Source organism: Myxocyprinus asiaticus, chromosome 12 (assembly GCF_019703515.2).
Source record: "Myxocyprinus asiaticus isolate MX2 ecotype Aquarium Trade chromosome 12, UBuf_Myxa_2, whole genome shotgun sequence".
NCBI lineage: Eukaryota > Metazoa > Chordata > Actinopteri > Cypriniformes > Catostomidae > Myxocyprinus > Myxocyprinus asiaticus.
In genome coordinates, this window is record NC_059355.1 from 12578377 (window position 1) to 12599971 (window position 21595).

General features: G+C 42.2%; 1 protein-coding gene across 3 annotated transcripts in view; it reads right to left on the reverse strand.

The window, feature by feature from the left end:
• Positions 1–21595, reverse strand: part of ptprfa (protein tyrosine phosphatase receptor type Fa) — a 516187-nt gene that overhangs the window by 242760 nt on the left and 251832 nt on the right. For all 3 annotated transcript variants that reach the window (XM_051711353.1, XM_051711352.1, XM_051711351.1), the window contains exon 5: positions 10511–10699. In XM_051711353.1, the coding sequence (XP_051567313.1) occupies positions 10511–10699 (189 nt within the window). The remainder of the gene's footprint in view (positions 1–10510; positions 10700–21595) is intronic.

Consider the following 21595-nt stretch of genomic DNA (forward strand, 5'->3'; position numbering starts at 1 on the left):
AATAGTTTATTAGCCCAGGTTATAGTTTATAATATATATGAATAGAACTTATAACACTAAGATTTATGCATTTCAATTTCATAACAAAAAATTATCAAATCAAATTTAGTAATCTTTGACACCCCACCCCCCCAAAAAAACTGTTTTATTTATTTAAACTTGTTAAAAAAAATTACATGGAATTTTGTCATGAAATGTATATGCCTAAATCTTAAAAAATTTGAGTGCATCTGAATGATGCTATATGATTTAACAACAAATATTTTATTTAAATAAATAAATATATTATGCATGTTTTTGAGCAAGATACATTGATGGTTATGACCTATCCATCCCGTTGCATGTTTGATCACTGGTCCCACCGCTTTTATAGCTTAAATCATCTGATGATCAATATTATCCATAACAGTGTTTCACCAATATTCTGTTTACATCTATTGAATATTTATATCATCTGCAATATTTTCTGATTTTTATTGCAAATCAGATCTTGTGAAAATTGGCTGGAAATGACTACAGACTACAGCAGACTGCATTGGTCAATTCATTTTTATGTGATGAGTGACAGCTCTTGACCTTTCCAATACGGCGGACATGCCAACATATCGCAGCCCATAGGAACAGCTGCTAATGTGGCATCTATGTATGGATATCTATGATAACAATTCTGTAAGTCGGGGAAAAGAAAAATCTAAACAAAATGTGAGTGGTGCTTGCCACCATGATGTTTGGGTATTGTGGTTGGTTACCAAGGCATTCTAGGGCATTCTAAGTGATTGCTAGGTGGGAGCTAGTGTGTTCTGGGAGGTTGTTTACTAGCCTAAGATAAAAAGACCCACCTCCAAGTCTTTATATAATTCCTGTCTCCAAATATGGCTCAGGTCCTTCCTTAAATTTAAGTCTATGGTATTTTGTTATCATTTTATCGCCCACCAGGCAAAAAATCGACAAACTGATCACTTAGATCAATTCCTCAACAAGCAGCACGATTTGAGCTATCAGTCATGTCCACAGCACAAATGGTGTAGGAAGAGTTAATCGTCTAAGATTAATACTTAAAGCCGGTTCCCTATCTGTCACTCACTCAACGTTGTGTCGATATAGTGACACTAGGGGTCACTCTTGGGAGCCCCAAACACCTCTGCTTTTTTGAAAAAAGGCCAATGAGAATTGGCGAGTGGAATTTGCATACCACTCCCCCAGACATACGGGTATAAAAGGAGCCGGTATGCAACCACTCATTCAGATTTTCTCTTCGGAGCCGAGCGGTTCTATTCATTGAAGCTGAATTCATCTGCAAAGTTCATTCACCTCATCTGCTGGATTCTACAGCGCATTTCAGCGGCTTCTCCCCCCCTGCACCCGTGGAGTGCAGAGAATGCCCCTGGGTGCTTCGGCAGAAACAACTAAAAGAGTATATTCTAAAAAGAGTATATTTTCTTTCTAAAAGAGCAGCACACACGGAACATCTTTTTAAAGATGACTTTCCGTTTGTGTGTTATTCCTGGTTGTGGTCGTTATCTCTCCGCTTCCGATGGCCACGATCGCTGTCTTACGTGTCTGGGCGCTGCCCACGCAGAGATATCGTTCGTGGATGAGTCTTGTCCTCATTGCGAGAACATGACCATGGCAACGTTGCGGTCGCGGCTTGCATTCGTGAGAAAGCAAGCCACCCCAGTGGCTACCTGCCTTGGTCTATCTACCTATGAGTATGAGGCCATGCCGTTAGCACCGGGGGCAATTTGGGGACCTCATTGGGACCACCTCTGCCGGGTATCCCCCCCATGGACCTCCCATTCCCCAGCACGCTCGCTTGCCCCGGTCGGGCGCTTGGACGAGATCGCCGGCTCGTCTCAGGGTGAGTTCAACCTCTCGTTCGGAGCCCGGGAAGAAGACGAGTTAGAGTGCAGCTTTGGAGAGCGGGCTCGTGCAGTCGGACGATCGGGAATGGCCGCCTGGTCCCAGGCCGACATGGAAATGACGGACATGCTTTCCCGGGCGGCCGTGAGCGTCGGGTTAGAGTGGAACCCTCCACTCTCCCCTGAACCTCGCAGCTCAATGATTGGTTCCTGGGCTCGGGGCGCTACCCATGGCCACGCCCATTCCAGGTTCCTTTCTTCCCGGAAGTGCATGAGGAGCTGACAGGATAGTGGGTGGCAACTTTTACTGCCCGGTCCCGGTCATTCAGCTCCCCTGCTCTCGCTACCCTTGATAGCGGAGCGGCCAGGGGGTATTCGGTGATCCCCCAGGTGGATAAGGCGCTCGCGGTGCACTTGTGCCCACAGAGCACCGCCACCTGGCATGGGCGCCCGAAACTCCTGTGCAGGGCCTGTAGGTTTACGTCGTCCCTGATGGCTAAGGCCTACGGTGCCACTGGACAAGCCGCCAACCCATCACGCGCTTTCCAACCCATCACGATGGCTGACCCGGACCGTCTGACTTGGCTATATGATTCAGTTCGCCAGGAGCCTGCCCAGGTTCAGCGGCGTCCGCTTCACCTCAATGAAGGGCACTACCTTGTGTGCGGAGATCGCTACCCTTCTGCGCATGGGCGTGATAGAGCCTGTCCCTCCAGCCGAGATGAAGAAAGGGTTCTACAGCCCTTACTTCATCGTACCGAAGAAAGGCGGTAGGTTGTGACCAATCCTGGACCTGTGAGTACTGAACTGGTTTTTGCACAGACTCCCATTCAAGATGCTGACACAAAAACGCATTCTAGCGAGCGTCCTGCATCAAGATTGGTTTGCGGCGGTAGACCTGAAAGACGCGTACTTCCACGTCTTGGTCTTACCTCGACACAGACCCTTCCTGCGGTTTGCCTTCGAAGGCCAGGCGTACCAGTACAAAGTCCTCCCCTTCGGCCTGTCCTTGTTCCCTCGCGTCTTCACGAAGGTCGCAGTGGTAGCCCTTGCCCCGCTAAGGGAAATGGGCATCTGCATCCTCAACTATCTCGACGACTGGCTAATCCTAGCTCACTCTCAAGAGTTGCTGTGCGCACACAGGGACCTCGTGCTCCAGCACCTCAGCCAACTGGGGCTTCGGGTCAACTGGGAAAAGAGCAAACTCTCCCCGGTTCAGAGCATCTCTTTTCTCGGTTTGGAGTTGGACTCAGTCTCGATGACAGCGTGCCTCACAAACGAGCACGCACAGTCGGTGCTGAACTGTCTGAAGGCGTTCAGACGGAGAACAGTGGTTCCACTGAAACTTTTTCAGAGGCTCCTGGGGCATATGGCATCCTCAGCGGCGGCCACTCCGCTCAGTTGATGCATATGAGACCGCTTCAACACTGGCTTCAGACTCGAGTCCCGAGATGGGCATGGCGCCGTGGGACACATCGCGTGGCCATCATGCTGATCTGTCGCCACCTCTTCAGCCCTTGGACCGACCATGCATTTCTATGGGCAGGGATTCCCCTAGAGCAGGTCTCCAGGCACGTCGTGGTTACAACAGATGCCTCCAAGATGGGCTGAGGTGCCGAATGCAACGGGCACACAGCCGCTGGCTCCTGGACTGGCCCACGGCTGCATTGGCACATCAAATGTTTCGGCCATTGATCCAGGGCAAGCACGTGTTGTCCGGACAGACAACACAGTGAAGGTAGCGTACATCATCCGCCAAGGCACCTCAAGTCGCTACGAGCCACTCACATCCTGGGTGACCTCAACACCGCAGCGGACGCGCTGTCACTTCAGGTTACCCTCAGGGGAGAGTGGAGACTCCACCCTCAGGTGGTCCAGCTGATTTGGAGTCGATTCGGTTGAGCACAGGTAGACCTGTTTGCTTCCCGGGAATCCACCCACTGCACACTTTGGTACACCTTGACCGAGGCACCTCTCGGTATAGATGCACTGGCACACAGCTGGCCCCTTGGACTACGCAAATACACGTTTCCCCCATTAAACCTACTTGCACAGACCCTGTGCAAGGTCAGGGAGGATGAGGAGCAGGTCATCCTAGTAGCACCCTACTGGCCCACCCAGACAAGGTTCTCGGATCTCACGCTCCTCGCGACAGCTCACCCCCCGGCGAATTCCCCTGAGGAAGGACCTTCTTTCTCAGGGATGGGGCACCTTCTGAACAGACCTCTGGAATCTCCACGTCTGGCCCCTGGATGGGAAGCGGAAGACCTAAGTGGCCTACCACCCGTGGTGGTAGACACGATCACTCAGGCCAGGGCTCCCTCTAAGAGGTGCCTGTATGCCTTGAAATGGCGTCTGTTCGCTAAGTGGTGTTCTTCCTGCCGCGAAGACCCCTAGAGATGCGAAGTCGGATTAGTGCTTTCCTTATTGCAGGAGAGACTGGAGGGGCGGCTGTCCCCCTCCACCCTGAAGGTGTATGTAGCTGCCATTTCGGCTCATCACGATGCAGTAGATGGTAAGTATTTGGGGAAGCACGACTTCATCATCAGGTTCCTGAGAGGCGCTAGGAGGTTGAATCCCTCCAGACCGTGCCTCGTCCCCTTGTGGGACCTCTCTGTAGTCCTTCGGGGTCTACAGGGAGCTCCCTTTGAGCCCTTGGAGTCAGCTGAGCTTAAGGCACTCTCTCTGAAGACTGCCCTCCTGACTGCGCTCACTTCCATCAAAAGGGTAGGGGATCTGCAGGCGTTCTCTGTCAGCGAATCATGCCTGGAATTTGGTCCGGGTTACTCTCATGTGATCCTGAGACCCCGACTGGGCTATTTGCCCAAGGTTCCTACGACCCCTTTTAGGGATCAGGTGGTGAACCTGCAAGCGCTGCCCCAGGAGGAAGCAGACCCAGCTTTGGCATTGCTGTGTCCGGTGCAAGCGTTACGCATCTATTTGGATCGCACGCAGAGCCTTAGAAGCTCCGAGCAGCTCTTTGTTTGCTTTGGTGGACAGCGGAAAGGAAGCGCTGTCTCCAAACAGAGGATATCCCACTGGGTCATTGACACCATTGCGATGGCATATCAGGCTCAGGACGTGCCACCCCCTGCGGGGTTACGAGCCCACTCCACCAGAAATGTGTGGCAGCCTCCTGGGCCCTGGCCAGTGGCGCCTCTTTGGCAGACATCTGAAGAGCAGCGGGCTGGGCAACACCCAACACCTTTGCAAGGTTCTACAATTCCTGGGTTGAGCCGGTCTCGTCCCATGTATTGGCAGGCACAAGTAGGTAAGTTCCGGGACAACTGGCCATGTGTACCGCTTGCGCATAGCGCCTTTCCCCTCTCTTGACTCCCAGTCATGTTCACATACTGTGATCTCTGGATGACTTTCCTCCTTAGCCCTCTGGCAGTTGAGTTTGCCCAGAAACTCGCTGACCGGCCCATTACGTGCGCTAATGAGCCCCTGTACTGAGGTAGGTGCTCCACATGTTCCCCGAAAGAGAACCCATGTGATATCTTCTGCTAAATTATTTCCCTGACGGCAAACTGTGTCTTCCTTGGCAGAGGCCCCTCTGCCCCCGGTCGCCATGCTCTGTAGAAACTCCTCCCCCTTCGGGTAGGACCTACCATGGGACCTCCCCTCATGACATACTTCCAAAAAGACTCGGTAAGACCATGTGACGTATTCCACTCATAATACCCCCCCCTTTTGGGCGGGGTGTGCTCTCCGCAGTGTCTCCCCCTTGGGAGGGACACCCCCCGATGCAGACACTTATGGCTCCCAGTCAGTTAACAAATTACACTCTTTTTGGGGAGAAAAGAGAGGGAAAAGAGGCCTCGGCTGGGCTAGACTGTCCCTATAGTTGGGCAGCCGACTTGTTCTGAATGGACCGTTCGACGCTTATAAGGGCATTGGGGGAGGTTACGTGACGGCCTGTTGTGCTGGCTACGAGGCACACAGCAGTCTGCCCGTCACACACCGCCAGTTCACGTATCACAGTTCAGCTAGTTGTGGCATTTTGTATAGGGACTCCTAGTGTCACTACATCGACACAACGTCGAGTGAGTGACAGATAGGGAACATCCTGGTTACTTTGTAACCTCTGTTCCCTGATGGAGGGAACGAGACGTTGTGTCCCTCTTGCCACAACGCTGAACTACCCGCTGAAATGGCCGGGACCTGGTCTCAGCTCCTCAGCGCAAAACCTGAATGAGTGGTTGCATACCAGCTCCTTTTATACCCGAATGTCCAGGGGAGTGGCATGCAAATTCCACTCGCCAATTCTCATTGGCCTTTTTAAAAAAAAAAACAGAGGTGTTTGGGGCTCCCAAGAGTAACCCCTAGTGTCACTACATCGACACAACATCGAGTGAGTGATAGATAGGAAACGGAGGTTACGAAAGTAACCAGGACGTTTCACACTGAATGATTTTGCCCACTATTTTGCCATCCAAGACAAATGTCAGGGATCATAAGATTTCTCTTATTGTAAGAAAAAATTGGCTGTTTTCGATCACTTAGTGTGACGTGCTAATTGCCTTTGTGAAGAATCTTAGCCTCAGATGAAGTTCTGGCAGTGTCACAAATTTTGTATCGCAGTCATGGGTGACTGCTCCTACGATGTCCTGATGATGTAAAACACCTAGTCAACGCTGTCAATCTGGATGATTGGGACCAATGTCTTGGCTACAATGTTTAACATACAGTTAGTGATGGCTTTTACCCAAGATTTCACTGGGATCATATTGTATAGTCTGACAAGCAACAATCATAAAGTACCATAAAAATCATACAGTTGCACCTTATAGAAATGGGTTTGTTCAAATGAGCAATAATATACAGACATTGCCTTAACAAGCTCCAATAATAACTTATATATTAAATCAATTATACCAGTCTTGATAAATAAAACTTCCAGTTACTGATAGCCATCTTTAAATAACGTGTGACTTGATCATGTTAGATCGCAGAGGGCCAGTTGTTCGCTCCACTGTCCGGAGGCTTGACTACTGACGGACATATAGTCTTGTACCTGGTTTACCTGTGAGTGTTTACACTGAGCAGAGCAGTATTGCACTCTATACTAATCCTCTCTCTCCCATCTCACCTTATCAGATTCTGCCAGTAGTTTTCTCATCCCTGCTTGCTTATCACTCAGCCTGTATTGTGAACAGACTGTTGATTGATGTCCAGAGTAGAATTGCCCAGTTTGGCAGGGCTGATGGTAATTACTTGTACACAATAACATGTTTCAGAGAGATTAAGGCTTCACTTTGAAGCAGCAGGTATTGAATTATGAGTGTTTTTCCTATTTGTTCGAAGAAGTTTTGGTAAAGGTCATGAATTTAAAAATTGTTTCATTGGCACTCGTTATGAAAAAATGCCTTCACGCTAATGGGTGAAGAGGAAAGCTAATCTCAGGATCAAATAATGGACTATATCAGAACAAATAAATGATGCAATTGTCTGGTAGCCGCGAGATGGATTGGCCGAGTGGGAATTATCTGACGAATACGAAACTGTTTGATGAATAATGCTGGAAATGTTTGTTGACAAGGGCCGACGAATCTAATCAAAACAAATCATTGTGCTGTCATTTTAATAATGTTTGTGTGTCCTAACTTGAGGGTTATGAATAATAACTGTGAGCCATTCTGTCTTCATATTTTGTTTGTTTAATTTGAGACATGAAATTAAAGTGGACACCCATTTGGAATTAAAACTGTCACTTGCTCTCTTTCCTGTCATCTACAAGCCATGTACGTTGGAAGTTTTCTGTAATTCTAGACACTTTGTGCGTCATTTTATTCTTCTTTAGGGCACTTGGGTTGTCAAGTGTTGGGACAATAAACAAATGGAAACGTTATTAGGTAATATGCAGCGGTGTAGTGTTCCTCTCTAGCAGCTGATGTCAATAGCTACATGGCATATGTTAAGCCGCTAAAGAGAGAAATAGCAGTGTTGCAGAAGTAAAAATAAAACTATCCATTTTCTCCTTAGACAAATAAATTGTTAGCTATAACAACGAAACCATTCGAGACATACCTACCATGAGCTCTGAGGTGGTTAAGTGTAGATAAATGTTCCTGTAGAAGCGAAAAGTGATTTAAACATCCTGTAAACTGCAGCACAAGAGATCAGCAGCAACTGCCCACTCCCATAAGCTGTTGCAAATTACGTAAATTGGTCTCTCTGCACTCTCAAACAATGTATTATTTAGTGCTGTACTATATATTTGAATATTTTACAATAAACTTCAAATACATAGTATTTTATACTTAATATAAATGACTTAAGTAATGGCCGCACTAATTCATTTTCATCTGAAATCTCCATTTACATTTTTCTAATGTCATCGTTTTCTAAAATATGCAGTTATGGAGAGCGTTTTTGAAAATCTATTTTTGATGAAGGAAAACACCATTCCAGTGTGGATAAGAGTCATAAAACAAAGCAAAATCAATGCGCTTTCAAACAAAAATGTATTAGTGTGGATGTGGCCTTGGTCAATTGTTGTATAGTAAAGTTTCTGACTTGATTCTTCAGCATCAGAGATGACATTACGTCAGTCATAATTTTGTGTCATTCTTCATGGGGTGAGCTATTCTTTTCCTCATAAAAGTGGTTAAGAGCAAAGTCTTATACATTTGTCTTTTTTACTGCCTATGGAGAAAATGAATGGGACAAATACTTCTGGAACCAATGGCACTTAGAAAGTGAGCAGTCACTGTTGTGCTCCATTGTCTTTAGGGCTGCCCCCGACCAAAGATTTTCCTAGTCGACTAGTAGGAGTTAATTTAAGCCATTAGTCAACTAGTCGCACGTTTATGATATTAATTTAATTACTTGAATATATTTGTTTGGGGGGGGGGGTCCGGGGCTGAGAAAGAATGTTATAAGTAACATTGCTAACACTGTTCTACATTACAGAGGAATACTAAACCGTAATAATGAGCCTATAAAATATAAATTTTACAAGCGCATGCACAAAGCGAGCCTCAGTGACACCGGCAAAAGCGGTAATGATTCTGAATGTGTCGGAAAAACCAGCAAGGAGACTGTCTGAACATTTTGTTAATTTATAGAGATAAATGCACAATAGTGTTGTGCCAACGGACGATGATTTCAGGATTGACGATGCCTTTGACGATGTCAAGACGATATTTGGCTCGTTTTCCCATGTATTAAATTATTATTATTAGTATTATTATTAGGCTATTATTATAAAATTAATATTACAAATAATTTCCCATAGACACACAGACATGCTCTTGAAGAAACACTCTTTATTACATTATTAAGAACAGATGACAGAAAAGCACTGCTGATATGGAGGCATGCAGTCTCGTGTAACGCGCATCTAAAAGGTTCTCAGTCTTCCGATTTTTTTTTTTTTTTTTTTTTGCAAGAACAGTATCATCTATAAGTGCTGCAAATGACCTCAGACATCTCAGCTCAGGAGGTGCTTTGAGTTCAGTTCACTTTATTTCCACAGAGCAGTTCATTGTGACCAACTCTGCATCCTAAACATCTGTGATTAAAACATAAAATAATACAAAAACACGTTCACCTCGAACCATGATTTATATTTCAGTGATTATTATCATCGTTATAATTATTATTATTACATTTATAATAGTTTTTATGTCTTCATTAGTAATTTTTCAAAGTAATTTTCCGCATGCATGTTTAGACGGATTCTTGCCTGATGATAAATGGAAAGGTGTATATACTGTATACATATATATATATATATATATATATATATATATATATATATATATATATATATATTATTCTTTTATCACTTCATTATTTTAATTGCTTTTTCATTTCTTTTGGAGTGCAATTTGAATTTAGAAATGTATTTGATTTAAGTTTTTCGTTTTTAAAATAAATTAATTAAATTATCAATGCAAAATCACTAAAGCAAGAATATTCACCAGTCCCTCAGCCCCGGGGTTGCCGATGTAATTGGATATAGCGATATCTGTCTATCTATCTATCTATCTATCTATCTATCTATATATATATATATATATATATATATATATATATATATATATATATATATATATATATATATATATATATATATATATATCTATCTCGTGAAGGAGGGAACAAATCGAATTTATTCACACACATGATGTATTTTCCCGGATAAGATAGGTTCTTTGCCAGAGAGATGTTGACAACTGTTGTAAAACAATCTTTCGAACAACACACATTTTAATTGCACTTATTTTTATTTATTTTTTCCAGTTTCATTTGAATTTTTAGTTCAAATAAATACAAAACAAAGTTCTATGTTTGAAATCAAGGTGTCTTGCTTTATTGTGTAGGCTTAACCCTAACCCTGCTTAATGAAAAGCACCTAGCGTCCAACCAGCGCTAATACTGGTTTTACTGCGGAGCTTTTTCTGCGACCAACCGACCAATCAAAACTTGGTCGACCAAGACTCTTCTCATCGACTAACCTTTGGTCGACTATCAGGGGGCAGCCCTAATTGTCTTTATTTGACGTTGAAAAACACCACTTCCTGGATGTACCCCCTCTTTCAATGTATGCAATTATCATCTTTGCAAAAAGTGAGTGGGCCCTTTAAAGTTTTATTCTTAAAGCATAGTCATTCTGGGATGTTGTGTGTTTACAGATTCTTTACCTGAGCGGAGTTGCTTTATTCTTCCATTGCTGCTGTTAATATCGACAGGCAGGAAGTCTTTGAACCAGGAGATCTCTGGGTCAGGGTTACCACTGGCGGCACAAAGCATTGTGGCTGTGCGTGTTCGTTCCACCACCTTCAGCTGTGGGCCCATGTCTATGGACGGGAACCCGTGAGGGATCTGGTCCTCTGGAAAACACAAGAATAAAGCATGAGGATTCTGCACACACACACACACACACACACACACACACACACACACACATGAGTGCGCGCGACATCGCAGATGATTAAATCGCACGAAAAGCAATGCTTTTTCTGTTGTTTTTTCTAAACCCCAGCTCTTACAAATGCTTGTACTCTGGATCACCCAAGGCTGCCGGCCTCTAACATCTGAACATGCGTGACTGTAAAACACAGAGGTGGAGTAGATCTCACGGTGTGAAATCCACTGCTAATGTAAATACGAGCGGGCCGAGGCATGACTAATCCAACCATGGTGTTTCTGGTCATGGATGTATGAGGATGAGGGGGGTGATTTCCTCCTGGCTACAGTAACACCTCAAAACGGCCGGCTCTGCATGACCCCCAGTTAAAGGAGAGCACAGGAAGTCTAATATAAGGATTACTAAATTAAGAACCAGTAGAACTAAAATGCAACTTTTGTATTTCTCTGATTTGAGGTTCTCCGATTTAAACTACGCATAAAGTCTTCTGCATGTTCAGTATGGGTGTTACTTCAGACACTTTTAGCACGTCCAACAGTGTATGTACAGTACATGCATCACAGGAGATTTATGTCATTTTTTTTATTTTTATTTATCAAAATCTCGAAAATTCCCACCACAGTGTCATTTCCTGCACATCTCATATTCTGTAATGTGTTTAGTAGAATTCTGTGGTGGAAATTATGCTTTCCTGACCACTTATAAATGTGGCTTTAGTGAATGAATCAGAATGCACCTTCAGGAAACACTGGACCCCTTTTAAAACTGTATTTCATATAGTTTGATTGTGTAATTTAATAATGAGGAAAATGAGCAGAGCACAGTATGTTTGTGATAGGGAAGTCTGCGAATGTGACCTACCCTCAACGTGCTGTGAGTATTAGTATTTTATTAGTATTTATGTTTGAAATGGGAAATAAGGTGTGGATGAGCATAAATGGAGAGAAAAAACAAACAGGGTCCAGCTTCCACCAGACTCTCACTGCAAGCAGATAATGCGGGGGGGTGGGGGGGGGAACTTAATGCAAATTGAATTTATTAAGAACAGCAGTTGAAGGAAACATAAAAGGAATGAATGGTCCAAACTTTTCTACATAATACTAATTGAGCCTTTCCAATACACTAGAGCTTATCTTTCAGTTTAAAAGTTTGTTATTGTTTTGCTTTTCAGTTTTTCTCCCTTGTGAGAGTTTGTTTTCCCTGTTTGTATGGTTTCATTTAATAAAATCTTTATGTTGCCTCATTCCTGCAATTGGGATGAGTTTTTCTTTTTGTTCACTTTTTCCTACACGATGCAGAGCCAAGCAGGCCTGGAAGTTCCTCAGACTTCATTAGGAGGACAAGTCGGTGAGGGGGTATGCACTGGAGTTTTTGGTGGTGTACACGGGTCTGGGCCAGCCTTATGCTGATCTTTAGGGCTGGTCTGAATGAGCCCATCAAGTCTTGTGTCCCAGAGACGGGTGAAGGGTAAAGTCTTGCCGCTACCATCAAGTTGGCCATGAACTGGGATGAGTTCATCTCAGCCTGTGCCTCGGAGGACTTCCTTCCTTCATCCCAGCCCGAGGTCAACAATACTCCCTCACCGGCAGCAGACACAGCTGACAGCCAGGAGGTGGAGGAGCCCGCTGCTGACTACCAGGATGCAGAGGAGCCCACTGCTTTTTCCATCCACAAGAGGAGGATGAAGAGGAGAGGGTCCCTGCGTTAGGGTCTGCTTCAGCGCTCCTGGAGGGGTTTGAGTCCGCTGTAGCTTGCCACAAGGGGTCCGAGTCCGCTTCAGCTCGCCACGAGGAGTCCGAGTTTGCTTCAGCTCACCACAAGGGGTCCGAGTCCGCTGCAGCATCCCTAGAGAGGTCCGAGCCCACTGCAGCACCCCTGGAAGGGTCCAAGCCTGCTGCTGTCTCCTGGGTGACCACTGATGTTCCTCCACCTGTGGTCATTGACGGGCCTGTCCAGTCCCCCGTGGCTGTCAATGAGCATGTCCAGTCGCCAGTGGCCGTCGCCTACTTTGACCCCTCGCCAGCAGCCATTGCCCAGTCTGTCGTTCCCTGTGGTCACCACTCAGACTGACCCCTGTCCAGCGGTCACTACCCAGACAGACACCTACCCAGCGGCCACTGGTCAGTCAGTCCAATTTTCTGAGGCTGCAACTCAAACTGTCCAGCACCCTGCAGACGCCACCCAGACTGGTCTCAAGTGGCCACTGCCCAGCCTAACCCCACTCCTTTCTGCAATTGGGTCCTCATTCCTGACACTTTCCGTGACACATATAATGAGTACTGTATACTGACATACTGTATAAGCAACTTTTTGGACGTTACTGAATTGTGAATTTCATGCTTTAGAAACATCGTCATGCTTTAATTTTACATGTGTTAAACAGTTTATGACAATGCATGACGTATAGCAGGTTTTTGCAGAAACACTGAAGAGACAAAATCCCCAACATAACACTTTGAATTAATTGTATCAGTTCTTATATTTTGAATCTTCTAAAAACATTGTCAATATCTTGCAGTATTCTTTTTTTCTCATCATATTTTTATCAACATTGGGCCTCATTCATGAAAATTTCGTAAATATACGAAAAAATTGGGAGTAATTTACACATAAAATGGAACTTCCCAAAAACGTTCTGCCGGATTCACGAATCCTTCGTATTCCCCAGATTTGTAAGTAAAACTTGTGAATGTTAATGAATTCCGAACGTCCAAAATTATTTTTTATGGAGTGCATTCACATCATAAAATTTTGATTTAGCAAACACTTGTATGTTCGTTCTAAAAAGAAAGTGAGGAACTTACAGTCATCGCATGCTTTTGCTGTCATCAGAGGTTCTTCTGTGAATTAAACAGTCCAAGAGGTAAATAAAAATTGTTTGCATGAAGCTTTAGTGTAGAAAAATAATCAGTTCGGAAGTCTACCATCGCCAGCGTCATTGGAGAAACTTCGAGTAAATCCAAGACTGTAGCCTAACAGAGGTATACTTCCCTTGCAACAGGAAAAATCTTCACAAAGAAATTAATAGAGTGCCTGAAGAAGGTCTTTGACTGAAACGCTGTAAGATATTACAGATTTGCAAGCTATGTGACATTGTGTAGGCTTCACCCCCCAGCATTACCACTGACCATATGTTATCAACTGAATGATTTACCTACTGATGCTTATACTAAATTATGAAAACTAAATTATAGAGCTCATATCAATAAAAAAAAAATGTACAGGGCATTATTTTTTTCCGAGAAAATCAAACGCAAACTGAGTCTTTCCATGAACCTTCTGTCAAGAACTTCTGCTGGAAAAAACGATACTTGGAAAAATAAATGCAAGCAGCAAAGAAACGTTTCTAAATAAAAGCTTTTTTGTTGTTGTTGTTTTTTTTAATTATTTATGTTATTTAAGGTTAATTCCAATAATTTAATTATAAATTATTATTTTTTTAATTACTTATTTAATTTTACTTCAACCAAAACGTAGTCATGGAAGTTTGTCTGAAAGAACACAACACGTTCGGACCTACTAACTTTCTAACTAAACTTTCATGAAAATTTATGTCAGACCAGCTTTACGAACGATTTACACAAAACTTTGTTTTGCTCGTGTTTCATGAATGAGGCCATTATGTTTAAATAAAAATAGTTTCAACATCTTAATGAAGTGTCTTTTTTGTTTTGAGACTAACACTGGTCTTAATTTGGTTCTTTTAAAGAGGACAAGTGTGAACAACGCTTCTTCTGGCAGTTGAGTGTAGGCAAACCATATTAATTTGGACACAAAAGGTATCATTATCAGTGCTATAATTTTTGCAAGCCATGTTCAACATTTGAGCTGCTCTATCTAATGCCTTTTATTGTTTACATTTAAAATCTGAGCAGCAATAATATAAAATGTTCAATGTTTATCATATCACACTGTTTAAATCGTAATGTCAATATGCCTTTTTTTTTTTTTTTTTTTTTTTTTTTTAAACAAACCATGAAGCCAACATTCCATTTTGGCAGTGAAATAGTTAAAAAAAAAAAAAAAAAATATATGGGTTTTCCTTTGCAAACACAATAATGAAACCATACTCCTCTGCGGTTAAATTATGGTATCACTGCAGCACTAAGGTTTTGCTTTCTCACAGTATGGTTTTATTGCTACACTAATCTGGAGAGTTTCTCTGCAAAACAAAAGCAGGGGAAGTTGGGAAAGCCTTCATGAAGAGCTTAGCCTGAGCCCTGCAATGAGAGAATATCCCCAAATGAGCCGAGGGAGACTCCCCTGAGGGCGCGCTGTCTGTCTCACTCTCTCGCGATGTGTGAGAATGAGCACCTTAGGAAAATGTCGTCCTGCTTGAAGAACTACCTTTGTTGCTGTGTTTGTTTTCTGCTGAGAAAGTACATTTTGGGAAGGACTAGGTAAGGTCACAGCGGGGTCACAAAGATGCAGTGGAGGTCTTTGCGTGACAAACAGATTTTGTAATAGACCCCAGTGGGACTAACTGACACTAGAAGCAGCTGTGAGATACACCTTGAGGTTTTGAAGGAATCCTACTTTCCAGGTCACAGCCACAGGGAAAGGAGGGTTTCAGAGGGATAATATTGTTTTCTATTGTTCTGCACAGCAGTGTGATTAAATGGAGACTTTTGCTGAGAAGCAAGTCTCTGTAATGAAAGAGCAACCTGTGAGCAATAAAATCTTACTCTTGGCAGGGATGTTAACCACAAGATTGCTGGTCCGATTCCCACTAGGAGCAATCCATGATGCATCATCGTTGTGCCCTTGAGCAAGGCAACGTGCTCCAGGGGGATCATCCCTGTACAGTACAGGAAGTGTGGTGTAAGTTGCTTTGGATAAAATTGTCTGCTTAGTTAATATTTACTATATCTATACTGGCACTCTGTTCACAGTATAATATGTAAAGAAAAATCCATGGCTAGGTGTGCTTTAAATGATTTTAATGCATGACGTGGAGGCAAAGAACCACCCGATGCAAAGCATCATAAAAGTAATCCATACGAGCGGTTTAGTGGTTTAATCAATGTCTTCTGAAGCGATCCAATTGGTTTTGGGTGAGAGTAGACATAACTCCTTTTTCGCTGTACAGCTTGCCATTGCAGTCTCTAGGCATGATCATGATTTCAAGCTTGATTACACTTCCTAGTGCTTAACCCATGCACAATGCGGTAGATGGCGCTATAGGAAGTGTAATCAAGCTTGAACTCGTGATCACCAAGGAGACTGCTGTCAAGATTTATAGTGAAAAAGTAATTATATTTTGGTCTGTTCTCACCCAAAACCAAATGGACCACTTCAGAAGACATTGATTAAACCACAGGTGTCGGATGGATTACTTTTATTATGCCTTCATAGTCCTGGCCACCATTCACTTGCATTGTGAGGACCAACAGAGCTGAGATATTCTTCTAAAAATCTTAATTTGTGTTCTGCAAAAGAAAGAAAGTTATACACATCTGAGAAGGTGCTTTGTCCTGTGCAGTGAAGCTACCCACTTTTCTTAAGAAAAATCCCCCAACTACTGTACATTCTTTGGTTTCCCAGAATCTTCTGCACATTTGAGTTCTTCCCAACCATGGCTATATGATATTGACATCAAGCTTTTGACACTTTGGACTCATACACAACTATTACAAAAGGTGCAAACATTCATTGATGATCAAGAAGGCAGCACAAGAAGAACAAAGAGGATGCAAACTTTTGAACAGGATTATTTGTGCATATTAGAGTAAATTTTGTGTTATGTAGATTTTGAAGGGCAGTACTACATAAAAAATATGATCTTTTATAACTTATATTTTTAGACATTCTGAAAGGGTTGTAAAAATGTATAAAACAAAAGGGGTATCCAAATTCGGCACTTAACTGTATATATAGTTTGTGAAAAATGTATATTTTATTTTATATTAGTTTCAAGATTTAACCACATTTAAGCTTTTTTTAGTGTACAAATTACATGTAGCCTGTTCTATCCATATGATGTCATATTGCATGTGTAATTATGAAATGACTTGTCATGACAGGTACACATTTTAACACAAAATTCACAACATTGTAACCAGTGGCATAACTTGGATCTTGTGGGACCCAGTGCAAAAAACTTGATGGGGTCCCCCGCCACCCCCACCCACTCGTTGCCTACAAGAATGAACTTAAAATACAGTATATGACATTATAATGTAATTTTTTTGTGTGTGCAATATTGTTACTAAATATCTCAATAAATTTGATCCTCTCAAGGCAACTTTTCAGAAATTATGAGTAATATCTTTTCATTTTAAAATGTTTTTCTTACATTATTAAAATGGAATTCCACAAATGAGTTGTGCTATTTATTTATTCTGAAAGGCTGCATTTTACTTTAAAAAAAAAAAAAAGCTACATTTAAAATAAAAACCATTATACCAGTAATCCAGCTGATCATAGCCATGTTTTTGGGACTAGATTAATTTACTGTCAGTTTCTTTATGACACTATTATCAGCTTTTATTATCATTATTTCACTGTGAGATCAGGCTGGTTTCTCGGGGAGGGAGAAATCAGTTCGTGACTGCAGAGAGAAAAAAAATGCAGCAATAGTCATGAAAGCTCAGGGCCGACGCTCCGTTCGCACTGAGTAATGACGTCAGACACACCACACTGGCTCAGTAAGATTTCCAAAGTATCCCTACGAGGTCGAACAAAAAATGCAGAGAATCGTTCGATGTATCGCTTAAAATGAGTAATTTCTAATTAAACATTCTAATTAGTGTTAGAGTAAGATGTTATGTTAATAATAAATTATGATTTAGAAGTTTTTAGATAAAAAAAAAAAAAAAAAAAAAAGTGCTGTATGCTGATGAAGGTATAGACAGATTAGACCATTAAACTGTGTAGACAGTTTAATATTTTAATGTAGGGCCCGGTCATCACAGGCCCCCTTAGACCACGGGCCCCATTGTGCTTGCCTCGCCCGCACTGCTGGTAGTATCGCCACTGTTTGTAACCTAACATTCAAAATACAGTCCCCACATCTCCACATTTAAGTGCTTGTACTATGTAAAAAGTGCAGTGTAGCTGTCTAAATGAGACATTGTCTGATTTACCTCTGTGCTCATGGGGAAATGAACATCCTTGCTCACATTTTCATTTTCATTTTACGTGAAGAAATGGATCAGCTTCTTTCAGCTCATTGTTGAAAACATATTTTTATTTGGGCATTTCTAACTTGCGTTGAATGACAGGATGACAAAGAGCATGAGTGCCAAGTGCATGACGTCATTGCCATGGTAACCAGATAAATTTCAGATGATTTGCTGAGCACTAAAATGAAAGTATATTCAAATCAACATGCAACGCAATGAAATTGCTTCTCTTCTTGTAAACGATACCAGAGACAATAGCAAGAAGGACAATATTTAGGATTTGTATTGCTCTGCAATCTTTTTTCATTTTAGTTCTACGTGGTTTGTGTTGTCCGTTATATGTCATTTTAATATTGGTTTCACGCATGCTAAGATATGTAATCATTCGTGTGACTGCGTGTACCGTATTGAAGGTCCTGTATCCATTCAGTTTGGCACGGATACATGTACCGTTGCAGCCCTACTGTACAGTATATCTAATATTACAATGTAGATGTCAAGACAACAAAACCCCGTAATCCCGATATTGGAATATATCCCGGTATACATAACTTTAAACAGAAATGTTAGTAAGCAATTTTATGACACTAAAATCATGTTATCACATATAAATGTTTACGCCATGTGGCTATACTTTTGAAACTGTGTGTATTTGAATATTTATGGACCAGCCTCATTCACTATTTTTGTTAGTGCCTCACTGTAACCTAAATGTTTTCTCTTTTTTAATCAGCGAGGGGCCACAAATGCTTTTGATTGAGCTTAACTTGTTTTGAACCACAAATATTTCTTTACAAACAAAACTAAAATGACATGTTGTCATATGTACAATCAGTCAGTAGTTACATTGATTTAACACACAAACATTAAGTGTTCATGCTTGGTTAACAATATTTGGTTCATTTCAAGTAGGAAATGAGCCAGGTAATGACTTGCCATTCAGTAAATTGTGATTCATCTTTAACGAATTACATTTATTAACATAAAAAATCGGAATAAACTATTTTACGGCAAGTAATATAGTTAAGACTAACCATAGGCTGTTTGCGGTTGCCAAGCAATGTAACAACTTGCCACATTAATATAAAATGTGCGGTTACATGTGTGCGTTTATTGGCATAATGAACGTGGCTCATTCCAATCAGAGTTAAGAGTCAGAAATATATCCGTTTTGTAATCCTTAAATGACAGTTTAGCCCTTAAGAAAGAATCTGGTTTACTGTGCACGTATTTTCACTTGGCAAAGGGAATATTCACTGACACATTGTTCATCATCTGTTTTACAGAGTGTAATGTGTTCAGACTGAGTGTTTGATAATGTCCCTGAGGTGCTGAAGTTATCAGGTGGGACAGGGATGGAAACAGGCAGACAGAATGTTGTCTTTCATTTTATTTGTCTCCAGGCCAGGTTGCCCCTGCACCCACTGATTTGTTTTCCCCGGGTTTGCCATGGTAACAAGTTTCCATGAGTGGGCAGAGATGCGTTGATGGTTCGAGTGAAATGGGTAGGCATGTTGAGACAGCGTCATCTCCATAGCTAATTCTGTCCGACTGATGGGTTGTCAGTTCCGCTGCATTTACAGCATTCAGAGATTACAGGGTGGAGAGAGTAATCCCCAAATTCGCAAATTCCACTGAATAATCGTGGCAGCGCTGGGGTCACGTAATTCCCCCAGACTAATTTGTCTGAGGCTAGCCATTACCGTAGAATTCTGTTTTCATCTACTTGCATAATTTTAATTACCTTTGTGTTAAATTATTGTGGGAAAATCTGCAGTATCATATATGTTGGCGTCATTGCCTTGAGCTGGTCAAAAATGCATTCCTGCTGTCGGTGTGACTGCTAGCTGTCATCCTGTTATTGGAGAACAAATACAGGTTATTGGGTTTCAGGGGTTTTCTTCTATTCTTATGCTTTTTTTCTTCTTCTAGAGATGTTTTCTTCAGCCATCAAATACAACAAAGGGTTTTAAACAAATTTAAGAGTTGGATTTGAAAAGTCTCTTGAGAGAATGAAAAGTTTTTTCATGTGGAGTTTATGCCATTTAATAAAGTCAAACTCTCGTTTGAAACGCACATTCAAACGCTGAGTTCAGAACATTTGGTCGATATTTTCTGTGCTACAAATTTACATCACTGTGGGGCATGAAATTACTGTATTTTGTAGTGCTGTTTGCTAAGGCCATAAATTTAACGTTAAGGGTTTGTTCAAATTCCTAACAACAACTATTGAACTTCAACACCCAACTCATCCTACAAAGTTTGTGTTATGAACACGAATGATGCCTCGTTGAGGAGGGGTGTGCTATTACTTTTTAAAGCAATGAGGCACCATGGAGACCAGAGTATGACAGAGGCTTGGAGGAGGGCTTTTTTGACATCCATCTCTTCTCACAGTCACACTTGTAAACTCTCTCTTGAGCTCTGGATTGACAGGTGGCCTTGCCGAGCTCACAGGTTTCCGGCTCGGAGATCCACTGAGGAAGACAGGCCCCGATCAATTCTGGCCAAATTTCTGAGATCATCCGATAAAGATCTCGTGTTACGCAAGGCGAGGAGTAAAGGAAGGTTGAAAGAACCACAGCATTTTTTTGTTCTCAGACTTTGTAAATTCGACAAGAGAGAAACATGATCGATTCAAGGAATGCAAGAAACTCTTACATCAATGGAAGGTCGCTTTTGCACTGATGTTCCCGGCCAAATTGAGAATAGATGCTAAGGATGGCCGTAAAACATTTACATGCCCACAGCAAGCGATGTCCTTCATAAAGTCAGTGGAGTACGTTATTTTGTGGTACTCAATGCTGCAGCCGAGTGGATTGACTCACTGAACATTCACTTGACTGTTGAGGAAACTGAGTGCCTTTTTCTTTTTGTCCTAGTTCCGCGTAGCGGCTGGAGTTTGTTTTATGGAGTAACACTCCTTCGGGACAGTTTGTGGATGAATCTGCACGCTCTGCGTGCTTATACCTCCTATTGGCTGGAGTTTCACCTGACTTGAGCAATCCGACTGCAAAGTTGTCGCGGGGTCTCTCATTGGAGTACATGGACTGTTTGAGTTTAGAGGGATGTCGTGCGCAGGGTTAATGTGCACGTTTTTCTTTTTTCTGTTTGTTTGGTTCTGGGGGAAGTTCGGAGTTTGATTGTTGCACTAATGTTGGAATGTGGTCTTTATAATTTTGTTTTTGACACACAATCTGTTTCTTCTCATATGTCAAAATGTCAAATGTTAATATGAGTGGATTGTCTCTCTCCATGTGGAATGTGAATGGGTTGGGGCACCCCATAAAATGAAGGAAGGTTATTTCTCTTCTTAAACATAACAAATCTGATATAATGTTTCTTCAAGAATCGCATCTTTCCCCACAGGAAGCTGAACAATTTGGGAAGATATGGGGTGGACATGTTTTCTTTAGTGCTGACTCAAGTAAGAGCAGGGGAGTCATTACACTGATAAGAAAGCATTTACAATTCAAATGTCTCAAACAGATTAAAGATAAATTAGGAAGAGTCATTATTGTTTAGCAGAAATTCAGGGGCAAAGTCTTATTTTGGCTAATATTTATGCACCAAACGTTGATGATCAGGGCTTTTTTATAGATCTTGAAGGGATGTTGCAAGCCGCTGGCACCCCTCATGATATAATATTGGGAGGAGACTTTAATCCTTTGATGGTCTCAGCCCTTGATCATAGAGAAACAAAAGTGTGCAAAATCTTGGTCTTACAGATATTT